This window comes from Oncorhynchus nerka, linkage group LG6, assembly GCF_034236695.1.
Source record: "Oncorhynchus nerka isolate Pitt River linkage group LG6, Oner_Uvic_2.0, whole genome shotgun sequence".
Lineage (NCBI taxonomy): Eukaryota > Metazoa > Chordata > Actinopteri > Salmoniformes > Salmonidae > Oncorhynchus > Oncorhynchus nerka.
In genome coordinates this window covers 47,692,343-47,717,608 of record NC_088401.1, presented here as the reverse complement: position 1 = coordinate 47,717,608, position 25,266 = coordinate 47,692,343, and the positions used below count along the sequence as shown (strand labels likewise).

General features: G+C 45.0%; 1 protein-coding gene across 1 annotated transcript in view; it reads right to left on the bottom strand.

Moving 5' to 3' along the window:
• Nucleotides 1-1,564: 1,564 nt before the first annotated feature.
• LOC115130502 (peroxisome proliferator-activated receptor gamma coactivator 1-alpha) overlaps nucleotides 1,565-25,266 on the bottom strand; it is a 61,147-nt gene continuing 37,445 nt past the window's right edge. Inside the window, exons 2-12 of the mRNA XM_029661705.2 lie at nucleotides 22,209-22,394; nucleotides 20,936-21,118; nucleotides 14,652-14,783; nucleotides 9,632-10,592; nucleotides 9,343-9,388; nucleotides 8,793-8,857; nucleotides 7,531-8,068; nucleotides 7,342-7,417; nucleotides 7,113-7,231; nucleotides 6,824-6,957; nucleotides 1,565-5,990 (exon numbers count right to left, since the gene is read on the bottom strand). Of these exons, the coding sequence (XP_029517565.2) occupies nucleotides 5,899-5,990; nucleotides 6,824-6,957; nucleotides 7,113-7,231; nucleotides 7,342-7,417; nucleotides 7,531-8,068; nucleotides 8,793-8,857; nucleotides 9,343-9,388; nucleotides 9,632-10,592; nucleotides 14,652-14,783; nucleotides 20,936-21,118; nucleotides 22,209-22,394 (2,532 nt within the window). The 3' untranslated portion in view covers nucleotides 1,565-5,898. The remainder of the gene's footprint in view (nucleotides 5,991-6,823; nucleotides 6,958-7,112; nucleotides 7,232-7,341; nucleotides 7,418-7,530; nucleotides 8,069-8,792; nucleotides 8,858-9,342; nucleotides 9,389-9,631; nucleotides 10,593-14,651; nucleotides 14,784-20,935; nucleotides 21,119-22,208; nucleotides 22,395-25,266) is intronic.

Genomic DNA, 25,266 nt, shown 5'->3' with positions numbered 1-25,266 from the left:
TTTCAACAGTGGTTATCCTATGGTTATTAATAATGTACATAAACCTGTAATTCAACTCTCTGCACTGGGCCCTCACTGCAGAATTAAGTCCACAGCATTAGCATCATACCCTCTGCGATGCCGCATCCTCCCTCAGGATATAGTGTGTGTGTGTGTTAACTGTCCCACTGGGGCCATACATAACAATCTTACAAAACACAGAACGATGCCCGTGAGGGTGGCAACCTAATTGAGCGCGTAGAATGGGAACTGATTGGAAGAGGGGATCAGAAGGCGGGTTTTCCTTTCCTGTAGCAAAGAGCCGTGCGTCACCACTATACACCACACAGCTAGACACGCAGTAGTGAGCACACGCAAGCACTTCGCTCAGCACTGCATTGTAGTGTCGTCACTCGTGATGGTGATGCTGTTGCCTCGCTCTCTGTGTTTCACCAATAGGGAAGAGCTGCAGTCAGGGTTGCCCGTATAGGGCTGTGATGCTCAGCGATGCAGCGTAGCCGTATAGAGGCTGAGGCTGCAGAGGAATGAGACATCCAGTTAAAGAATATCACACTGATGTGTGAACCACAGGCAAGAAGAGCGGAAAACTGGCCAGTGGCTCCTTAAGATACATGTTAGTCATTTAGCAGACGCCCTTATCCAGAGCGACTAGGTTAAAGTGTCTTGCTCCAGGGCACATTGGCAGATTTTTCACCTAGTGAGCTCTGGGATTTGAACGAACGACCTTTCGGTTGCTGGCCCAACGCTCTTAACTGCTGGGCTACCTGTCGCCCTTAATCAGTCAGTGTGTCCGTCCCGCCTGCTAGGCTAGCTAGATATGTCCCCTTAGCAAGAATAAGTGCTCAGTGCTGACAGAGACACTCCAAGGGACCCCACCTCCCCTTCCCCAAGCCACTGTATCAAAATAATGAATTATAGAATCATACCAAATATGCTTGTGTCAGATGAGATGTTACTCCTTGTAGAAAGCAGGGGGAATGGTAGGCATTGCTCTACTCCGTCATTGCTCATCCTAATATTTATATATTTCCTAAGTCTATTCTTTTACTTTAGATTGGTGTGTATTGTTGTGAATTGTTAGATGTTACTGTACTGTTGGAGCTAGGAACACAAGCATTTTGCAACAACCCTAATAACATCTGCTAAATATGTGTATGTATTCAATTCATTTGAATTGATTTGCTGCGTAAGCCTTTTAGCCAGAGAAAAACCCTTTTCTTGCTTCCTTGTATTGTAATTACTAGTTGATGCAGGTCAAGTATGCATAGTATAGGTCTAGTATGCATAGTATAGGTCTAGTATGCATAGTATCAGTGTCAATGCACTTTATGTATTGGCTCTGAATATGCAACACATAAACAAGGACTGTAAAGATATGAATTCAACTATTTGAACTACTGCGATTGTGTGTTGTCTTGTCCTTGTGGTGTAACACCAAATCATAGTAGCACAGGGATACTTCAAGACCTACTCTACTCTATTTGCTCCAGTGCGTGTGTACAGTCTCAACCATTGACACATCAATTAATGCCCAACTTGATAGTATAATGTCCAAACCTTCACATGTTGTTCATTAGGATTTTATTTTTTGGAGGCAAATCAATAAAATATGTACTTTTTACAGTATATGAGGAACATTTCTACAGTTTAATAATGTAAACAATCTCTGAAGAGAAATGTATTCAGTTTCAAATGAAGCCATAGTCTTCATTTTGAAACTATTTACATGAATTAAAATATAATTTATAACAGCAGATAATTTCAGTATATAGATAAATGTAGCTACGAAACTAGATTTTAACAATTCAAAAGTACTGAAATGCATTTTGTCTCCACATTCTGAAGACATCTGAAATCACACAAAACAGGGGAAAAAAACACCATTAAAAGACATCCAAACTAAGTGGCGTATAAATAAAAAATAATAAAAGTAAAATAAACCAACAGATGTAAAAATATAAAATCTTACTAGCAGTATTTACCGTTTAACAAAACTACATTAAAAAAGGAAATCATTTTGTGAATTTTGATAGTTATTAGATGTAAATAGACAACAAAAAAATCAATAGCAATGAAAAGATCTAAACAGGAAAAACAATGTATGCCCTTTTATGTCCGTTTTTCTTCCACCAAAGACCCGCTCACAGCTAGCTAGATTGTGACAGTTTGCAGCCCCCAAAGTGGCCATTGACATCACATTACCATTATGTTATCAGATGTTTTCTGTGTGTTGACAGAAAGCGCTCTGTCTGTTGGGATACAAAATAATCTTTGATACACATGGCCATTTTACATCTGGGGTACAGTGAACAATGGTGATTCAAGGACCAGTATTGCACTTTCTTTCTATAGGGCAAGTTTATTAACATGGTGAGTTTAAAGAGACATTTTCCAATGAAATAAAATCGGAAAACTTAAATATGTATTTGTGTGGACTATGTAGTTGGATAATGACAGTTAGAAAATCAATCTGACAAGGCTCTCCGAATTCGATTTAAAGCCAACATCAAATATAGTTTTGGTCAACTTGCCTCAAGTTAATTTCTTGCCATTTTCTGAAATGAAGAATGGGAAGAATTGCATTCTGTTCTGACGAGGGTTACCTTTGGAAGGGGCTCAATTTGGATCATCTCTCAACCTAACAAATCCTAGATTGACAGTAGGTGTTGAAATGTGCCGAAGTGCTCTGAAACACAGAGGAAAATGGTCAACATCAAAGTTTTCTATAAGAAAGTATATAATATCATCTTAATATCTACACAAACACACAAATATATATTCATATGTATATATATTTATATACCTTTTATAATATGGCTGTATTGAAAAAAGTTGTAATAATAATAATAATAATAATAAAACACATTGGATTTGAAAGGAGATAAAACGGTAATATTAAAAGCTATAGTGATAGCTTAAGTTCCCCTCTATTGTTTTTAAGGCTCTCCACATGAGAATTTGTTTTGTTGTCATTCAACTCTACCAATGGAAGCACTCCACTGGCATCAAGTAGTCTGAAAATTCAACAGGGGCTAAAAAGCGCAGTGACTGTTTCCTTTCCCTCTCTCCAAAGATTAGTCATACGTGTTCACAAGTTGCCAATCATTATACAAGTGTCCACTGAATTTCAACAAGTTTAACAACCCGTCTACCAACATGTGTCCGTAATAAGCCTAGCTCCTTTCATGGAAAGTTGTGAACAGATATTTCACTATTTGGGGCTTTATGTGCAATGGTATTATTGTTATACATGATTTTTTTTTAAATGTATGGCATGACTGACCACATTATTATTATTTGTCATTTTATATATATCTCTTTTTTAACAGCAGTTCTACAACGTACAGTACAGGATCAGTTTTCAAGGATTTATTTTAACAACCAACCACTGAAATAACCACTTCCAATCTTTGAGAAAGGCTGTCTCATAGATATATGTATTGCATCTCAATTGCGTAAAAAAAAGAAAAAAATCGTCAAAAATATTGAAATCATTTAAAAAGAAATTCAACTTTCTATAGCATATCTAAAGGGATACTTTATACAACAGTGTTTGACTTGTGTCAAGTCATTTTAAAATAAATTCCCTTCAGTTCAGTTACTCCCTGTATTGTTCAACCTTGCATCTTTAAACAGTTTATCCTTGCCAGTCTGATTTGCAATGGTGACCCACCACCTTTATAACGCACATCTACAAATCGCTGTATAGACACAACGATACATTTCATGTTTACACTACGTATAGTGCTATATACACATTATATATATATATTTTTTAATGTAAACCAGCACATTCTCTCACTTTTTAGTAGTATACATACTAAGCACAAATAGTCATTCAGCTTTTCCTCTTTTGATTAGCAAGTTTTTTTTGTTTGATTTTTATCAGTATGTATAGCACTAAATATTTGTCCTTTTTTTTCCTTTAGTAAACCTACTAGGGTAAGCCACGAAGGCACATCCTGATAGGATACTCTAACACTGAATAAGGCGTCTTTGTACTTAGTGTGCGCTCTAATAAAGTCGAACGAGAATTCAGTGATGTAAACATTCAATTTCATGTGTGTTACAGAGAAGATTAGATAAATGGGGAAGATTAGATAAATGGGGAAGAGAGAGAGAGAGAGACAGGGATAATCTGTTAGAAAAAAAGGAAGGAGGTTTGCCAAGGCTGGGGCAGCACGAGGCCCCATGCCCACACACAGAAGAGCTAGGCTGTACAGTATTGAGGGGCTGGGGGACCTGGTCTTTGAAGAAAACAAGAAAGAGAGCGGGAGAGAAGAAAATTGGTTTTCAGTCTCCCAGCACACCAGAGGACCACGGGTCCTTCTGGCATCCCCAGCGATGGCAGCGCCAACTCGAACACGAGACAGACAGACAACACACCCAGGTACACATTGGATACACGGTCCAAAAACTGACACGCAAACTATTTTTTAGTTTTTAGCCACGAGGCGAGTTATGGGAGTTTTAGTAGGAAAAGCAAGCTGAACTCCTCCACCAATAAGAAAGGATAGCTTGGGAGAAGTAAATGAGTGTTTCAGAGGAGGAAGAGCAAGAGTAAAAAGGGGGAGAGAGCACCCGAGAAGAAGGATCTAAATGAGGTGGAGACGCTTGTCTGATGTGGTACCATCCAGATCTCTGGGAAAATTCAACAGAGTTCAACAGACTTTTGATTTACCATCCCTCTCTCTGGTGTGAATGATGCGGTGAGCCTTGGACACTCTCTCCCTCAGCTATGCTGCTGGGTGCATCACAAAGAGACAGGCTGCAATGGAGCTCTATTAAAGGAGCACAACTCCAGACTTGGATTCGGGTAAGGGCTCTACATTCAGATCAGTGAAGTGTACATTCCATTACTATAGTATACGTTATATTCTAGAACCTGGAGTAAATGTCTGACTCTGCTCTGTCCTTGGCTGGGTTGCACTTACTGATTGAGATCAGACATGTTCAGATAGTACAAACAGCGCAGAGAATTGGCTGGGATAGACTGTGATTCTGCTCTGGAGAGTGTGTGAGTTTTCATATATGGTAAATATGCCTCGAAGTTAACTTCATGACATAATAGTGTTAGTTGTCATAGCCCCATGTATGTGGAATTGGTAGGATAGGAAGTGACTGCCATCCTAGATCAGCGTAACCAGGTTGTGAGAGTGGCTAGCTTAGCAGCAGTGGGTAGGTAACCTATAGAGTAAAGCAGCCAACAGCATAGCAGTGTTGAGTGGCAGAGTAGGGGAAAGAAGTCAAGTGAGGAAACATGATTACCTCGTTAGAGTGCATAGATTAAATCAAGGAAGCACTAAAATGACAAAAAACAAGATTTTTTTTCTCTTTTCATTTTCGATTTGTAAACTCTAAGCTGTTCGAAAGATTTTTTTGTTTTTGTATTTTATGTCATAACACACACAGTTTGAACATCCACAATTTTGCTAATATTAAGCAGGTTTTGTTATATACCGTACGAACGTAATGGCGAATACAGCTTGCAGTTCCACCAGTAGTGACCAAGGGGGTACAAAAAAACGACACACACACGCAGACACACACACCACAACGACCAACGGAGGGAGCAAGGTTTGCTACAGAGGTCTCGCCCGCCCACACGCCCATCGGCTCTCAACGGGACCACGACGAGTCACAACAAAGTCATGAACACAGACAGGAAGCAGCTTTTTGTGTTCAGATACATTATATGTTGTTTCGTTGCTTTTTTTTTCTCCTCCATCCCTCCAACCCCCGCTAGCTTCCTCTGTAGTATCCTCAGCTGAAAGAGACAAGGCCCGTTTCTTATTCCAATGTTAAAAATGTAAACATGACGAGGTGCCTTGGTTGAGGTACTGAGCCGAGTCTGGGGTTGGTATGAGGGTTCTAAGGCGAGGCCCAGCCGAGGCACCGTCAGCGATGCAGGCTCTTCTGGGCCTCCTTCAGCAGGGTGTCAAAGTCCAGGGCGTCATACTTGCTCTTCACCGGCCCTGGTCCAGCTTCGTCTGGAGAGGGAAACACACAGCTTAGTTAGAACAGTGTCATCATAGCCGTCAACATTACATGGAGATACAACTTGTACAATATCTCAGCGTTGCCGCCATCCTACAGATCATACTCCTTTGGGGTGGCAGGTAGCCTACAGGTTAGAGCGCTGGGCCAGTAACCAAAATGTTGCTGGATCGAATCCCTGAGCTGACAAGGTAAAAATCTGTTGCCTCTGAACAAGGCAGTTAACCCACTGTTCCCCGGTAAGGCGTCATTGTAAATAAGAATGTGTTCTTAACTGACTTGCCTAGTTAAATAAAGGATGCATTGTAATTCCAGAAAGATGTCCATAATATATCTGCCACTAATAATGAAATGATAGTTTCACAGCATTACTTTTTATGTGAGAAAACAAGCATCGAATACTGTAGAGAATCATTGTACCATCTAAATTGCTGTGAAATATACTAAATATATTTCACAGCGATTGAGATGGTACAATGATTCCCCACACTATTCACGACATGTTTTCTCACAAACTGAAACTGAGCGAACATTGTAGAATTTTAGCAAACATGAGCCATTTCCACAAGATAACACAGCCACAAAGACAAAACAGCTTTCCCAGTTTGACAACAGTTGCCACTGAAATCAATTTGAAAATACCACAGCCAATCACAACACTGGTGGGTAATACCGTTAAACACTATCATTCCACTATTAGCGGCAGATATATCATGGACATTTTCTGAAATTACAAGGCAAAAATTTGAAGAAATCCAATGAGTAGCACCTTTAACGACTTTCTACATTCATGGTTTGACTGTACTTTGACTGTATCTCTGTTTACCCAGATCTATGTATCTCTTCCTGCTGAGCCTGTGCATGCCACCCCCTCCGTTCTGGAAAAGCGGCTCTCGCCTGTGCCTCTGGATCTGCTGCCCGCTGGGTGCCGGACGGAACTTGATGACTCCACAGCGTTCCCTATGCGCACACACACAAAAACACATGCGCACGCAAACACACACATCAACACACACAAAAAGACAGAGTTTCGGCACGTGGTCCCCACCTTCACTGCATTCCGTACTCTGGAAGGTCACAGACAGGCCAGGCAGGCTGATAAAAAAAGGACCTACTCGTGTTTGGTGATGACTTTGCAGTCCTCCGGGTCTCCAAAGGCCTCGAAGCGTTTGCGCAGCATCGTTTGTGTGACGCTGCTTGGCAGGTTGTGTATGTAGAACACTTGGCAGTTGTCCTAGGCAACGACACAATGGCAACCGTCAGAACAAGACACTTGCCGCAGTGGCAAATCATGCCGACTTCACACACACTGGAAAAACTCATAATAGCAGAACTGGTGTTTACCTCGTCAATTTGAAGCACAGACTTGGAGATTTTGTTTCTCTGCTTGTCTCCGTGGCACGTCTCAGAGTTCTCACAGCTGAGGAGAGAGACACAAAGCAGAGACAGAATAAGACGGGAGCTAATGGAAGAACCTGAGTCACATGCCAATGAGAGAAGACATTGGCATGTGACAGTGGTTTATATTCTCACCTGAAGTCGGGCTTGCTGCTAGGCGAGTGGGGCTGGCAGCAGCTGGAGTGGAGAATGGGGGAGGGTGAACGGGAGGAGCGTTCCCCCTCTTCATCTGAGTTGTGGGGGGATAAAGCGTCCCCCTTTCTGTCAGCCCTGTTACCGTTACTCAGGTACTCTGGCACCTTGGAAAAGAGCCTGTCTTCACGCTGCTGTTCCAGCCTCTTGTCCCCTTGGACCCTGCGCTCAGCCCTGTCCCCCTCCGGAGAGGAGCGTCCGAACAGCGAGTGGGCCAGCATGGCGGCGGTTCTCTTCCGGCTCTCCCCCAGACTCAGCAGGCAGTAGTCGTGGTCTCCGAACGTCCTGTGGACTTTGGGTTCTGCATCGATGGCCTGGCCCATCTTGCGGAGCTGGGCGTAGAGTTCAGTCTGCTCGGGGAGCTTGCGGGAGTGGGCCCGGGTCAACCACGAGCCCTTCGGTGGGGATTCTCCTTTCCCCTCTGGCTTGAACAGCTCATCCTCCACTTGCTTGTGAGGGGGGGTGGTGGGAGGGGTGAGGCCTGAAAACACACGCCACTCTATTAAGTCACATGTACCTCACAGTGGTGTCAAACAGCTCTGTCGGGTTAACATTAGAAAAACGTCAACAGTTCAGACAATTTCACTGGTCACGTTTTAAAACACTGCTCATGTTTAACTGTTACTGGGTGTACTGTCTGTTACTCTGTTCACTTCTATCGGTCTTTCAATGGCTTTCCCAATTCAACAAATTGCTCTGAGGCTGTTATTTTGTAACATTACAGTAACACAGCACCTTGGTACGGCACAAAGCGAGCACACAATCGCATATTCATTTTGACCGAAGTGCGTATTTGACTTTCAGTTAACATTACGGCTTTTGAGGAAGATATCAGCGGCAGACACTGTAAAGCATTGTTATATTTGTCTTCTCCGCTTCCCAAGTAGCTATGCAACCAAATTAGCCATGTCAAGATGACATTTACCCAGGAGACAGATCACGTCATTAGATTCCAGTCATGCTCTTCACAACACGATACAAATGCATTCCCCCTCTCCTCTACTGCTTTGCTACCGAGCTGTGTTAGCGATAGTATATCTCAAAGAGATAAAACAGTCTACAACATAGTATATTTGCTAGACTTTACCTCCCTCTAGACAAGCTACTTCTGACAGACAAGGATATAGCGCCAAAATGTTGTCTCGTCAAGCCAAGGCGTAAAAGACGTCAAGGTGATCAACACCAACTCAAAGCCCCAACATTACCTGCTGTGCCACACAGGTCCACGCTGAGAGTCTGCTCAAAGGGCCTGTTGGCATACTGTGTGTCTCTGATCATGGGGAAAAGAGAGAGACAGATTGCAGAGTCATCATCAGGGCCAGGGGAAGGGGGTACGGGTAGTGGGGCGACAAAAGGATGTACTGCTCGGTGCTCTGATTTTACTTTTTTTTTTTTTATGATATCTTTTCTTTTGTTGGAAATTGTATTACATTATCATTGTGAACGTGAACTACATGAGAATAGCTTTCCTTTATAGCCGTCTATGATTGGTATTACAGTACAAGCTCCTTCTCCTATTGAGGTCTATTTTTGGATCTGTGTTACCATGAAAGGCTTGTGTGGAGTGCTTTGGGGATATTACAGAGTCCACAAAGCTGCAAAAAAAACTATCTAGGGGGCCAGAGAACAGCACAGTCATTTCACGCACGGAAGACTTCCAGAAGTGTACATTAAAATAGCTTTGTGAGTCCAGTGGGGCTATGGGCAAGCAGTATATGTATTGTAGTGTATAGGACTATAGTACGGAAAACAAACCCAGTAGATTTGGGAGTCAGCGGCAGACAGAGGCAGGCGCGTTTCTCTGCAATCAGAATGACAGAAAGAGCCATTGGTACCAATGATTACATACATGGTCAGAGAACACAACAGCAGAGTCAGCGGGTATAAAAGCAACATTTTACCAGCCGTTTAACAGTGGCACTTGTGTTATTCATTCACATCAAATTGAAGAAAGATACTGCATGATGGAGCCATGTGGACTGAAAAAAATCGGGACAGGCTTTGAGAGCTTGGGGCTTCTGACATCGTCGCCATCTTGCCTTACCGTTTTGACAGCAGAGGTTATCGGGTTCGGCTGCGTCTGCCGTGGTTTGGGAAGTACTGTTGTTATTGGCGGCGGAGTCTTTCTCCGGGTCGTCTCCCGGGGGGTGTTTGACCGCCTTGTCCTCCTCGTCAGGGCGCCGCTCCCCGGACGCAGGCTCCTCCCTCACCCAGCCTGCATGCACCTTCTTGCCGAAGCGGCTGGGGAAAGAGGCGAGCCTGCGGGAGCGGCGGACTGAGAAGGAGGCGTCCTCCAGGTCAGGGCTCAGAGGGACCTCTAGGCCACGCTCTTTCATAAACTCTGGTTTGGTTGAGCTGGCAGTCGGGCTAGGGGTCTCAGTCTTTCTGTCATGCGCTGGCTTGGTGATAGCATCTCTGTTATGGGTGTAGGGGGGGCTGTGGAGTCTGTAAGGCTTGCTCACGTCAAAGGAGTTGACCGCTTTGAGCAGTTCGCGCAGCAGAGAGTTGGCTTTGACCTCCCGTCTGCGGGTAAAGGCGAGGCGCTGCCGAGGGGCGCAGCTCTGGGCCTGGGGGGCAGCCTTGTGACAGTTCGGGTGGATCAGGGTCGTGGGGCACTCGGGCCTGGCCCTGCGTACCTGGCCTGGGCATTCACGCTCCTTGCGCTCCCAGCCAGCCTGCTTGCGCATGGGCAGGCAGTATGTGTGCATATACTTGATGAGCTCCACCACAGATTTGAGTTCTTTCTCCGAGGAGAACTGGGGCTTGGTGGGCTCAAGGGGAGTGGAGCGTTCACTCTCACTGCCCGAGGACTCGTCCTCCTCTTCTTCCTCCTCGGACTCACTGTCCTCATCGTCATCATCTTCCTCCTCGTCCTCCTCATTCTCTGTGTCGGCTGAAGGAGTGTCTTCCGCCTCCTGTGCAGAGGTCAGGTGCCGGTGGAGCTCTGTGCACAGACGTCCTGCTGGTCGCACCGCTCGGGGCTTACGCTCCTGTGTGCTTTCACGCTACAGAAAGAAAGAGTTAGAGTTACTACCTATAAAATGACCTTGGTGAGCCTCTGTGCACTGTATGGCCCAAAATATGAAGGAATGTCTAGGCCATGAGAACATACAGTGCCGAGGGAACAATTTCAACGTATGAGTAACCAAAACCAGCACAGAGAGCCACAAAGATTCAAAGTTATAAAACATTCCTTCATAATCATACCAACGTTCCCAGTATCATGAGAGAGAGAGAGAGAAAGATAGAGTGCATCCTAAAATCTATGTAACCACTGGCTCATTGCCAGAGCTGCCCTTTCTCCTGGTCGAGACCACATCCATCTGTCACTCCAAAGCCTCAGCACCACTCACTCTAATTCCACAGATGTCACATGCCTCGGCCACCACCACCGTAAAGGAAAAGCCAGGGCAGGACAGGGGTGATAAATGAGAAAATAGCCTCACGCCATTGATCTACGTGCATGCGCGTGGGTGGAGACGGATTTTTTTTGGAGCAACGGACACCTTATGCTAACATGATCTCCACACCGGTCCCAGTCACAAGAGGGAGATATAAAAATAAAAAACGTTGCTAATTTCAATTTGTCAGTAGTAGCTAGCTGACAGCCTAGCTAGCTAGCTTTAGCCTCGCTAAAAACATAGCAAGCTAGCTAGCATTTTTAGCTTTCCACATCTCCATGTGAAATAATCAGATTTATTAAAAAAAATATATGCCCTGGCAAATATTTGTATACTTCCCGGAGTAGCATAAATCATTATCCCAATTTGATATGCTTGTTTGTGTATTGATTCCGATATCAGCTAAAAATAGGACGTCATCACGTTGTGGTCATGAAGAAAAAAAAAGCACATGGCTAGCTGGTTGTCTATAGTAGGTTCCACCATTTCACAATAGCCTGGAATTATTATTGATAAACAAAATAACTTTTTGAGTGGATTCTTGTTGTTTGGTTTACTGTTTAAACAGTCGCTGAGATTATATTTGGTTATCAATGCAAAATAGGCTACTTTGATGAATAGCCTATATAGCCTATAGATCAGATCAAGGAACCAAACGACAAACACTTCTGCGGAAATAATGATATGACTCGTCTACATTTAAGTGATAATGCCAGAGAAGCCGGTGTTTGGAGGATATGTTGGCACGGGTGTTGATAGGCCCGACACAAAATCTCAGGCCGGCAAACCATGCCAATATATCCTCCAAACACCGGCTACGAGGGCATTATCACTTATATACAAACGGGTTACCAACATATTTAAATAATAAATGTACATATTTTCATTTAAAAAAAATGTATTTTGATGAATTTATTCATACCATTTCATCCTTCCACAACATATAGTCCCGAAACAAATCTAGGGTTGCTACCCGACATATCGAGGGGTTTGTGCTGATTGTACGGACATTGTGACAGCCGGTTAAATGGCGTCCCTTGACAAGGCAACAACAAGATGTCAGGAGAAGTGCAGTACTATCGTAAGGAGAGGTATACTTGGAATACGGAGGAGGAATGGAAGGAAAAGGAGAGGCAGAGGAGGTTTAAGAGAGAGAGGGAGGAAAAGAGGGAGTGTTAAAAATGGTGGGAAAAGGCCCGATGGTTTGTTAAAGAAGAATGGTAGAAAGTGTAAGCAGAGTGAGCTGAAGACGGGGAGAAATGGAAGTGAATGAGGGTGAGGTATCGGAGGTGGTAGGTGTGGTGAAGTTCTCAAAGCCCAAGGCTTGCACCGAGGGTCAGGATGAAGAGGAGTCTGGAAAAAGTGGACCCTTGCCTTTTGGCTGATCCATTTCTGGGTTCAGGGTGGGTGAAAATAGAGTTGGGTGCTGTGGAATCGTTGAGGGTAAGCAGAAGTGGTCTTGTGATAATAGTTTGTGTTTCTGCTGGTCAGAGGGAGAAGGCGCTCCATGTTAAACGAATTAGGGCAAGAAATTTGAATTATTTTGCTCTCAACAAAGGGGCATCGTTGAAAAGGAGTGATTACTGGGGTAGCAGTAAATGTAAAAGTTGACCAACTGAAGGGGAAGATTCCCAGTGTTTGTAATGCTCGTCGTTTGGTGCAACGCAGACAGGGTGGCGTGAGTGGTGAAACAGAAGAATCCATGTCTGTTCTTTTGAGTTTTGATGTTGAGGTTTTGCCCCACAAAGTGATATTAGGATATATAAGCTATCTTGTATAAGCTTTTGCACAGAATACATTACGTTGTTACAGGTGTCAAGCTTATGGGCATGTGGCAGCAGTGTGTAGGAGGGAGGTTCCTAGGTGTGAGAAGTATGCAGAAGGGCATGAAACAAAGGAATGCATAGCATTGGGGAAAGTTGTGGTATGTGTTAATTGTAGGGGTGCTCATGGGGCTGGGGATCAGAAATGTCCCGTGCGAGAGAGGCAGGTTTAAGGTTCCAGGGATAGAGTAGTGCAGAAGTTGTTATATGCTGAGACAGTGAAGAAAGTAGAGGAAGATGGGTCAAGGGGGAGGGATCCTGAGAGGAGTGGTGAGTAGTAGATCTGTACCAGTACAGGGGGAGGGATCCTGAGAGGAGTGGTGTGAGTAGTAGATCTGTACCAGTACAGGGGGAGGGATCCTGAGAGGAGTGGTGTGAGTAGTAGATCTGTACCAGTACAGGGGGAGGGATCCTGAGAGGAGTGGTGAGAGTAGTAGATCTGTACCAGTATAGAGGGATAGGCCAACAAGTGATACATGTTTCAGTAAGATTGGATTAAAAAAAAAAGAATTTATAGCAATGGTTATCAACTGTACTGCAGGGATGGAACATGAGTCGCACAAAATTTAGCTTGTGGTGGCAGCTGCAGAGAGGCATTTGGGTGTGTGAGACTTGACATCAGAAGAGTTACAGGGTATATTAAGAGGTGGTGTCCCATCCTTTCAGGTTGATGGCCTGAGGTAGGACTAAATAGATTTAAATAGTGTAGTAGGGTGGTGTTCTTTTTTATTATTTGATTTATTTATGTATTCTTTTTTTTGTGAGTGTTGTGTTATATGGTTTTGTTTAGTTAAAAAAAAAATTTAAGCAATGTATAAAGGAGTTGTACTCCAGTCTAGTAGGTGGCAGTAATGCAACATTTTTTGGATGCCAATAGCCAATAAATCATCGAAGAAGAAGGGTTTGCTACCCAAGCCAGCTGATCGTTCGTTCTATTGGTTCGGTTGCCAGAGACGCGACCCAGTCGTTCAGTCTTTTTGTTCTATATCTATGGACGCGACCCAGTCATTAGTTCTACATTTCTATTACCATACTGGCTTGCAACGTTCTTAACCCTTGCTTGCTAGCTAGCCAACTACGGCTAATTTACAGTCAGTCACTGTCACGTGCAGACAGAATAACAACAGTAGTTGCATTTGTTTAAGCTGTTTTCTAGTAACATTTATTTGGATACGTCCATAACAATGAACTAATGAGGCACGACTTCGCCTGGCATAGAAAATGAGCTCTGGTTTGGACACTGTTGTTCAGAGGAGCTAGCCAACAACACAGCTAACGCAATAACTTCAAACAGAAGCTGGAAAGACAGCAAACTAGCTGCACTTAGTTTCGTTTAACCTTTTTTCAATTGACATTTCTTTGTGTATATATATATATATATCCATAAAAATGATGCTAGCTGATTCATGATTTCGACTAGTTGAGAAACGCTGCCTGCCTCTCTCTCATCCCGACTCCCTACACATTCATTACTATGGGATTTGACAGTTTGAGATGGAATTTGAATATTGAAACAATGTTGCAAATGTCGGAGAGACAGACAGTAAGGTTTATTCTCCGTAGAGCTTGTTGTATGTTTTAGTCTCTGAAAACACTATAATCTAAGCATTACCTTGGTGATTAGGTCCCCTATTCAACCCATATCCTGGATCCGGTGTCAGAGCAGTGAATGAACTAGAAAAGGACTAAGGATCAGAGCTATAGAAAACCTTTCCTGTCGTGGAGCCTATGTATCCGCTCTCCCTCTCTTTAAGTCTCTTGTGTTGCCTTCCCTGCTCTATTCTGAGCTGCTAGACAGCTCTATTCTAGAACACCACACACAGAGCTCCAACTCACTCACCTTAACCAAAGGCCTGACAGGTTTCAGATGCAGGCTCCTGCTGCAATGGCGATGCCCGCTGTTGCTGCTGCCCTCTTTGTGTGATTCCAGGCCCGTGGGCACGTTAGGGGGGGACAGCAGGAGCTTTTTCAGCTGTAGGGGGACATGGGTTGGGACAACTGTAATGTACATGTCTGCCAATAAATAAATCAATCAGCAGAACATACAGTAGCATCCACGTGTATTATCACTCTTGACATGACTCATCCACTCGCAAATCTATTTCCCCCTCTTTATTCTCCTTTCATCCAGCGTTTGAACAATATAGCACTCAAACCGAAGCTGGCAGGAGGAAGCTGTGTGAATATAAGATCAAACGGAAATGCGATTCTATAGCTCTCCTGCGCACTTTGCAATGGGGCGGGAAGGCTGTCGCATTGCATTTCAAATGGGTATTTTACTTCCTCACATTTCCTTCACTACACTTTGAGGCAGCAGCATCGCATGTGAAATCATCAGATGATATAAATCTGCTTACAACAACAATCCCCCTAAGCTGCACTGGTTTTGGCAAAGCCTGAGGATAGCACCGGAGCGCGCCTACTGTAGATGTGAGGGAATGATGCGGCTGGTTATGTTTGGCTGATAGCTAAATAGTGTCTGGTCCTATATGTCACGTTTAGAGGCTTGTTGAAACAGATGATGAAATAGATGAGTAGAGTGCTAATTGAGTTGCCCATCCCTGTCAGCATGAGCCAACTTGGCATGGGCTTCAATGGTGCCTCTCAGTGTTTCATTGAGGAAGTGAAGGGCCGCTGAAGGTTTCCATCTCTGTGTACAAAATTCTGTTGGCACGCCAGGCCCATCCATGCCATGAAAGACTACCCTACTCTGGCCCACTTCCTGGTCTGCCTTGCTCAATGCAGCCCTTGTTCTCTGCCTGCTTACAACCTCATACACGCACACACACTGTCTTGCACACTCAGGCACGCACGCAATTTTAGAGAACGTGTGCAATTTGCAATTCTACACATTTCTCCATGGAGCCGAGAGACATTTTTAGCAGTTTTAAAGCTAATTTCCTGTGATGCTACACATTTTTTTGCATGGAGCTGAGAGAAAAGGTTCTAGTTTTAAAGTGAATTTCCTGCTATTCTATATATTCTGCCATGGAGATGAGAGAAAATATTGCAATTTTAAAGCAAATTTCCTGCAATGGCTATTGCCATGTTATTTTACTCAAACATAATAACAAAATCAATACTGCTAAATCAATTGTTTGGAATCTTCCATTCCCTCTGACTGTCTAGCTTTTATTTGGTGATTATTAGTTCTCATTATATTGTAAAAATATATAGGTCCATTACATACTTTCCTACATACTTTATATCTGCTTTTAGTCGTTTAAAGGTTTACACTGAAAGCCTTTTTCCATCCCGATGAATATGGGGTAATTAATTCATTTCCCCAATTTTTTTTTACACTGTTTGGTCTTAGGCGGCCTGAAAAAACACTTAGGCGGCCCACCCAAGGATTTCAATGGCAAAAACACCACACACCACACACACAGATCAGCTGCAACTACAGCTTCTGCCAGCAGAGGGAGTCCTCCTCGACTCACACACCAGTGATGACAACACCAGGGTCACATGCAACAAATCCTCTAGGCTGTCTCTGGGATGGAAAGGGACTGACAGGCAGGGAGGGAGGAAGGTGGACTGGTACATGTCACCATGTTAAACCACATTTCACCATATGGATGGGCCCTTTTTTTGGGTCTAAAAACAGTGCAGAAAGCTATGAACATTATAATGAAATGGTGGCATCTCATTGCCCATCATTCCGCCCATAGGATCTACGTGACTTAGCATGCACAACAACAGTTGCATAATACCGGTTTTTGCTAATTTTGTCTTATTGCTGTTATCAGTGCCAAATCCTATTAAGATTCTTAAGCCACCTAAGGACATCGGGAGGGACATGTAATCAAATTGGGAAGAATGTCCCTTCAGTAGGTGTGTGTATATATACCTACTATATATATCTATATATATATACACACACACACACACACTGCTCAAAAAAACAAAGGGAACACTAAAATAACACATCCTAGATCTGAATGAATGAAATATTCTTATTAAATACTTTATTCTTTACATAGTCGAATGTGCTGACAACAAAATCACACAAAAATGATCAATGGAAATCAAATTTATCAACCCATGGAGGTCTGGATTTGGAGTCACACTCAAAATTAAAGTGGAAAACCACACTACAGGCTGATCCAACTTTGATGTAATGTCCTTAAAACAAGTCCAAATGAGGCTCAGTAGTGTGTGTGTGGCCTCCACGTGCCTGTATGACCTCCCTACAACGCCTGGGCATGCTCCTGATGAGGTGGCGGATGGTCTCCTGAGGGATCTCCTCCCAGACCTGGACTAAAGCATCCGCCAACTTCTGGACAGTCTGTGGTGCAGCGTGGCGTTGGTGGATGGAGCGAGACATGATGTCCCAGATGTGCTCAATTGGATTCAGGTCTGGGGAACGGGCAGGCCAGTCCATAGCATCAATGCCTTCCTCTTGCAGGAACTGCTGACACACTCCAGCCACATGAGGTCTAGCATTGTCTTGCATTAGGAGGAACCCAGGGCCAACCGCACCAGCATATGGTCTCACAAGGGGTCTGAGGATCTCATCTCGGTACCTAATGGCAGTCAGGCTACCTCTGGCGAGCACATGGAGGCCCCCCAAAGAAATGCCACCCCACACCATGACTGACCCACCGCCAAACCGGTCATGCTGGAGGATGTTGCAGGCAGCAGAACGTTCTCCACGGCGTCTCCAGACTCTGTCACGTGCTCAGTGTGAACCTGCTTTCATCTGTGAAGAGCACAGGGCGCCAGTGGTGAATTTGCCAATCTTGGTGTTCTCTGCCAAATGCCAAACGTCCTGCACGGTGTTGGGATGTAAGCACAACCCCCACCTATGGATGTCGGGCCCTCATACCACCCTCATGGAGTCTGTTTCTGACCGTTTGAGCAGACACATGCACATTTGTGGCCTGCTGGAGGTCATTTTGCAGGGCTCTGGCAGTGCTCCTCCTGCTCCTCCTTGCACAAAGGCAAAGGTAGCGGTCCTGCTGCTGGGTTATTGCCCTCCTACGGCCTCCTCCACGTCTCCTGATGTACTGGCCTGTCTCCTGGTAGCGCCTCCATGCTCTGGACACTACGCTGACAGACACAACAAACCTTCTTGCCACAGCTCACATTGATGTGCCATCCTGGATAAGCTGCACTACCTGAGCCACTTGTGTGGGTTGTAGACTCCGTCTCATGCTACCACTAGAGTGAAAGCACCGCCAGCATTCATAAGTGACCAAAACATCAGCCAGGAAGCATAGGATCTGAGAAGTGGTCTGTGGTCACCACCTGTAGAACCACTCCTTTATTGGGGGTGTCTTGCTAATTGCCTATAATTTCCACCTGTTGTCTATTCCATTTGCACAACAGCATGTTCAATTTATTGTCAATCAGTGTTGCTTCCTAAGTGGAGAGTTTGATTTCACAGAAGTGTGATTGACTTGGAGTTACATTGTGTTGTTTAAGTGTTCCCTTTATTTTTTTGAGCAGTGTATATACAGTATATCACAAAAGTGAGTACACCCCTCACATTTTTGCAAATATTTGCATACATCTTTTCATGTGACAACACTGAAGAAATGACTCTTTGCTACAATGTAAAGTAGTGAGTGTATAGCTTGTATAACAGTGTAAATTTGCTGTCCCCTCAAAACACAAACATTAGTGTCTAAACCGCTGGCAACAAAAGTGAGTACACCCCTAAGTGAAAATGTCCAAATTGGGCCCAATTAAGCCATATTCCCTCCCGTGTCATGTGACTCGTTAGTGTTACAAGGTCTCAGATGTGAATGGGGAGCAGGTGTGTTAAATTTGGTGTCATCGCTCTCACACTCCCTCATACTGACTGGTCACTGGAAGTTCAACATGGCACCTCATGGCAAAGACCTCTCTGAGGATCTGAAAAAAAGAATTGTTGCTCTACATAAAGATGGCCTGGGCTATAAGAAGATTGCTAAGACCCTGAAACTGAGCTGTAGCACGGTGGCCAAGACCATACAGAGGTTTAACTGGACAGGTTCCACTCAGAACAGGCCTCACCATGGTCGACCAAAGAAGTTGAGTGCACGTGCTCAGCATCATATCCAGAGGTTGTCTTTGGGAAATAGACGTATGAGTGCTGCCAGCATTGCTGCAAAGGTTGAAGGGGTGGGGGGTCAGCCTGTCAGTGCTCAGACCATACGCTGTACACTGCATCAAATTGGTCTGCATGGCTGTCGTCCCAGAAGGAAGCCTCTTCTAAAGATGATGCACAAGAAAGCCAACAAACAGTTTGCGGAAGACAAGCAGACTAAGGACATGGATTACTGGAACCATGTCCTGTGGTCTGATGAGACCAAGATAAACTTATGTGGTTCAGATGGTGTCAAGCGTGTGTGGCGGCAACCAGGTGAGGAGTACAAAGACAAGTGTGTCTAGCCTACAGTCAAGCATGGTGGTGGGCGTGTCATGGTCCGGGGCTGCATGAGTGCTGCCGGCACTGGGGAGCTACAGTTCATTGAGGGAACCATGAATGCCAACATGTACTGTGACATACTAAAGCAGAGCATGATCCCCTCCCTTCGGAGACTGGGCCGCAGGGCAGTATTCCAACATGATAGCGACCCCAAACACACCTCCAAGACGACCACTGCCTTGCTAAAGAAGCTGAGGGTAAAGGTGATGGACTGGCCAAGCATGTCTCCGGACCTAAACCCTATTGAGCATCTGTGGGGCATCCTCAAACGGAAGGTGGAGGAGTGCAACGTCTCTAACATCCACCAGCTCCGTGATGTCGTCATGGAGGAGTGGAAGAGGACTCCAGTGGCAACCTGTGAAGCTCTGGTGAACTCCATGCCCAAGAGGGTTAAGGCAGTGCTGGAAAATGACGGTGGCCACACAAAATATTGACACTTTGGGCCCAATTTGGACATTTTCACCTAGGGGTGTACTCACTTTTGTTTCCAGCGGTTTAGACATTAATGGCTGTGTGTTGAGTTATTTTGAGGGGACAGCAAATTTACACTGGTATACAAGCTGTACACTCATTGTAGCAAAGTGTAATTTCTTCAGTGTTGTCACATGAAAAGATATACTCAAATATTTACAAAAATGTGAGGGGTTTACTCACTTTTGTGATATACTGTGTGTGTATATATATATATATATAGTCTGCATGTTATCCTGTAATTGCAATGATCTCAGAGACAGAGTGAGTAGGGGAAGTGAGTGAACATGTAGGTATGTACATAGCTCGTTTCTCTCAGAGCTGTAACACAACAGGACCTTTGTAACCTTTGCCTTGATAATGTGAGATCTCTGTGTCTCTTTAAACCCAGTCCAAAGTGTGTGTCCGTTTGAAACTTAAGGAAGTATATTGGCTTTATTGTGGACAAGAACAATAAGGATGTATTACAGAACAATAAGAGGACATACAGTATATTACACCAGACTTCCTAGTTCACTTGCATGCCTCATCCGAGCACACTGAATAGCAGCCAGCCAAATGTTTCCTAACGTAATGAAATCCTATCGTATTCTCTGTAAAAGACAACCCGTTTTCTGTTGCAATCCAGAACAAGCATGAGTAGATAGGGACAACAGTTGAAAAGAAAAACATGTTTTTCCTGGAAGCGTGGTTCTGAGAGGAGAAGGTTGCAGGGGAGAGAGGGGTGGAGGCATCCCGCAGGACAGTGTGAAAAGAGGAGGGGGGGATGGGGACAAGCGGGGAATAGTGGAAAAGGGAGGGACTGTGTCACAGGGTACTCTGCATCAGGGTTGGCTCCAGTTTAACTGCTGGAGCTATAGGAGGCTGGGCTAGGTCCTAGGAGGCAGACATGGGCACGAGAGTAGTATATTACCCCTTTATGATGGCAAAGGAGTGAGAGAGAAGTAGAACAATGGGGGGAAGGGGAAAAAAAGGAAGATTGAATGAGAGTTGGGGGAGATAGGGGGGGTCAAAAAGAGGTGAGAGCCACAGTTTCTTTAAGAGACCACAGTTGTGGTTCAGCCAGGTTGCCTGCCGGTAAAAAGCATTCTTATTAGAAGTAGTGGTTGCTAAAAAAGAATGGAAAAGCCCAAAATGAGAAAAATTCAGACCTTTGTTGCCTATCATACCCATGCTGTGGGGTAGTCAGAGCAGAGGCCCATCCAAATCCACCTTAAACAGTGAGGAAGGGTTCTTACTAGAGACGGGTCTTCTGTCTCTGAGCTCAGGGAGCCGTCACTCAGGGAGCCTGAAGGGAAGGGAAGGTCCTCCTCAGACCCCTCCCCCAGCGAGGGAAACACAGACAGCCCCCCCACCTCGTCCTCCACCATGCCGTCCAGGCTGTCTGTGAGAGCAGCCAGCAGCGCCGCATTCTCATCTATCTGGAGGGGGCAGGAGAGAGAGAGGGCATCAGTGAACGCACCACCCACTTACAACACAGTTCATTCTTATCTTCTATCTGGAGGGGGCAGGAGAGCTAGAGGGCATCAGTGAACGCACCACCCACTTACAACACAATTCATTCTTATCTTCTATCTGGAGGGGGCAGGAGAGCGAGATGGCATCAGTGAACGCACCACCCACTTACAACACAGTTCATTCTTATCTTCTATCTGGAGGGGGCAGGAGAGCGAGAGGGCATCAGTGAACGCACTACCCACTTACAACACAGTTCATTCCCCTCTTCTAGGGGGCAGGAGGAGGTGGGGGTGTAAGTGAGGATACCACTCACATAGTTCCTTACAACACAGAGTATTTTGCTTATAAAATTCCACTCTTTCCCTGTAGTCTGAGGGGCGCCAACCATCCACACACTGTTGTTCGTTTCAACAGCAGCCATCTTGCTAAGAAGCATCGAGTCTGGTGGTGGGATGATAGCGGAGCGGAGACAGCCTACGGGAAGTGAGCGAGGTTTCATTTTACACCCCCCACCCTCCCATCTGAAGGTTAAATGAACTAAGCTGGGAGATCAATGGGATTCCACACAGGCATCCAAAACAAGGACCGGGGGGAATCATCCCAATCCAACTCCTATGTCTCCAAAATCAATCTGAACAAGGAATTATGATCACGTGGATGGTAAGGTAAAAATAGACCCAGGAACAACAGTGTTGTGTTAGTGGATGATGCTTATGAACACATTATACGAGGTCTGTGCATTAGACAGATTGATAACGATCACAGAGGGGAATTCTAAGATGGGAGTCTACAACCTTATCATAGACTCAGACTGGAGCCTCTTCAGTTTACCACTAATGTAGTCCACTGTGTAGTCTAGTCCTACGCCATAGGAGTCTACAGCCATATCTCAGGGCTATTCTAGTCCTAGTCCCTATGTTGGAGTTCCATTACATAGGTGTGGGAGGGGTTGGTCCTGGTGGAAACGTAGCCTGGTAGCCAGATCAGTTTCCAAGACAGCACAAACAGATCTGGGACCAGGCTAGTGGAATCCTGAGAGGGGGGGTGTCTAACCTCAAAAAACTCAGGGTCTCCTGTGCTGTACTGAATGGAGGCAGCGGAGATGTCTGATTGGTCGTTGCACCAGTGGAGCTCGCTGAGGCAGTTGACTGAGTCAAAGTCGCTGGCGTCCAGCTGAGAGAGGTCAATGTCAGGGAAGTCGGCGTCCAGGCGGTCCGAGCAGACCTCCTCCTCCCCATACTGTAGAGAGAGAGGGAAGGAGGGAGTGGAAGAAGAAGAGGGAGGAAAGGTCACTTTAGATTCTTGTTATATCAAAGGGTGACTCATTAAGAAACACAGTACATTGAAGATATCTTATAAAATATCAAATAGTTTGGAAAGTTCATGTGAAAAATCATCAGCATTAGTACGCTCATGTTAATGACACAGTGAGTAAACTACTACAGTACAGTACAGTGTAGTTGTCAATGACACAGAGCCCTCTGAAAGAGACAGTCCCCCCTAATCTCTCTGCACACGCTCATTATAGCTGATGGACATAGTGATGAAACATGTGCCACACAAAGTCACAAGACTGAGACCACCGCCTCCTAATGAGCCCTAGTGAAAGACTGAGAATACCGCCTCCTAATGAGCCCTAGTGAAAGACTGAGACCACCGCCTCCTAATGAGCCCCAGTGAAAGACTGAGACCACCGCCTCCTAATGAGCCCTAGTGAAAGATTGAGACCACCGCCTCCTAATGAGCCCTAGTGAAAGACTGAGACCACCGTCTCCTAATGAGCCCCAGTGAAAGACTGAGACCACCGTCTCCTAATGAGCCCCAGTGAAAGACTGAGACCACCGCCTCCTAATGAGCCCTAGTGAAAGACTGAGACCACCGCCTCCTAATGAGCCCTAGTGAAAGACTGAGACCACCGTCTCCTAATGAGCCCTAGTGAAAGACTGAGACCACCGCCTCCTAATGAGCCCCAGTGAAAGACAGACCACCGTCTCCTAATGAGCCCCAGTGAAAGACTGAGACCACCATCTCCTAATGAGCCCTAGTGAAAGACTGAGACCACCGTCTCCTAATGAGCCCCAGTGAAAGACAGACCACCGTCTCCTAATGAGCCCTAGTGAAAGACTGAGACCACCGTCTCCTAATGAGCCCTAGTGAAAGACTGAGACCACCGTCTCCTAATGAGCCCTAGTGAAAGACTGAGACCACCGTCTTCTAATGAGCCCTAGTGAAAGTGTGATATTATATAACACAGTTAACTTGGCGGTCCACGGATAGTAAATGTATTTTGGGGTATAAGCCAGTGTGAAGGCAAGTGATCCTAGTCACCTCAGGGGAGAGATGGAAACCACATTTCAAGGAGAGGGGGACAGAACAGGAAATAGGCTCTGCCTGTGGAGAGTGGAGCTGGAGAGGACATGGAGGAGACTTGTACTGTCTGTGTGTGTGTGTATGTATGTATGTATGTATGTATGTATGTATGTATGTATGTATGTATGTATGTATGTATGTATGTATGTATGTATGTGTGTATGTGTGTGTGTGTGTGTGTGTGTGTGTATGTGTATGTGTGTAGCTGATAGCCTTCTCCACCTGTTGTCTTTGGAATGCCAGAAGAGGGGACACTTGTATACAGGGTGTGCCTGCCTTTGACAATGCAGTTTGCAGGAGGTCCCTAGCGTAGCCTAACCACAACCTGAATATTCTGTGCCACAGAGCCCTAGCTATGCATCTTTGATGAGTGACTAACACTAAATACTCCAGCTCTGTTTCACGTCGCAACAGTCTCCGCTAACCAATCCAATCCAATTCCACTCATTTCATTAAACTGGCTTTGGGGTCAGCCCGGTTTCAACCAATCATCAGCCATCACTTCCAAAGACACTTTCTGGGGACAATGAGATGGGCAGTCGCATAGACACAAGTAGAACAAGTGTCATTTTGTCCTTTCTAACACATATTACATTTTCAGGACATAGATGTGCCACAAACTATCAGTGCCTCCTTGTGTAGTTAGTGAGATGTACCCAAACCTTATCACAGGAAGGATGTGTGTTCTCTTTGATATAACACCAACACTCGGTGACATTTTAGCAACTGTTTGTTGGATCAAAGATTAGGGCATAATAAATTGATACCATTTATGAGTTCATAAATTTCAGATGTAGAGCGACACAGTTGTAGTGTAATGAACAAATGACTGGTTACTCAAGCAAACTGAATTAAGATGTTTTGAGAGAGAGACAGAGAGAGAGAGAGAGAGAGAGAGAGACAGAGAGAGACAGAGACAGAGACAGAGAGAGCTGTGGTGGCAACCTGGCTGGTGTGATATCTCAGAAGTTGACTCATTCCCTCCCCCTAGCTAAGTTTACCCCTCCACCTCCATCCTCCTTCTCTCCCCCTCTAAGGAAAATAAGAGGCCAGGCTAATCAATTTCAACAAAGTCCGACCGTTTTTTATTTCCAGGCAGGCGTTGTCTTTTTTACCTGTTTTTCCCCTCCCTTCTCTCCAGTCTCCTTTGCAGACTGCCTGGATATCAATCAATAAAAACATCCTTGGGCTCTGAAGGTTTAAGGTCACAGGCAGAACGGTCAGGCACGCACACACACACACACACACACACACACACACACACACACACAGCTAACGCATTTGCAGTTACTTGAGGGATGTGCCATGGACATGCATAATGACCCATTATCAGGAGCAGTCACAGCAGCCATGCTCTATGTAGCAGAGGACATAAGAGTGGCAGATTGAATCACATACCAGAACCACACCATTGCCTTATTTGAAGTGGATCTGGCCTCCGGAATCATTTAGTCATATCACATGCTGCTCACACACTGACTGTGGGGATAATGGGAGTGAGCATTAGAAGCCACTCCATTCAACTCAAGGGTCTTCTCCTCTGACACTCCACCCACCAATCCACACTGGTGGCCAATCAACTGAACTGAACACCAAGGCCATGTTCAGTAGCCAACCGTTGCAGATAGAAATGCCACAAATAGAGCCGGCGTGATTCCTTATTCTACACGTCAGGAAGGGGTGTTTTTTCTACTTAGCATATTTCTATCTGAACGTTCCCAAAACGTTGTGTCCTGCTAAA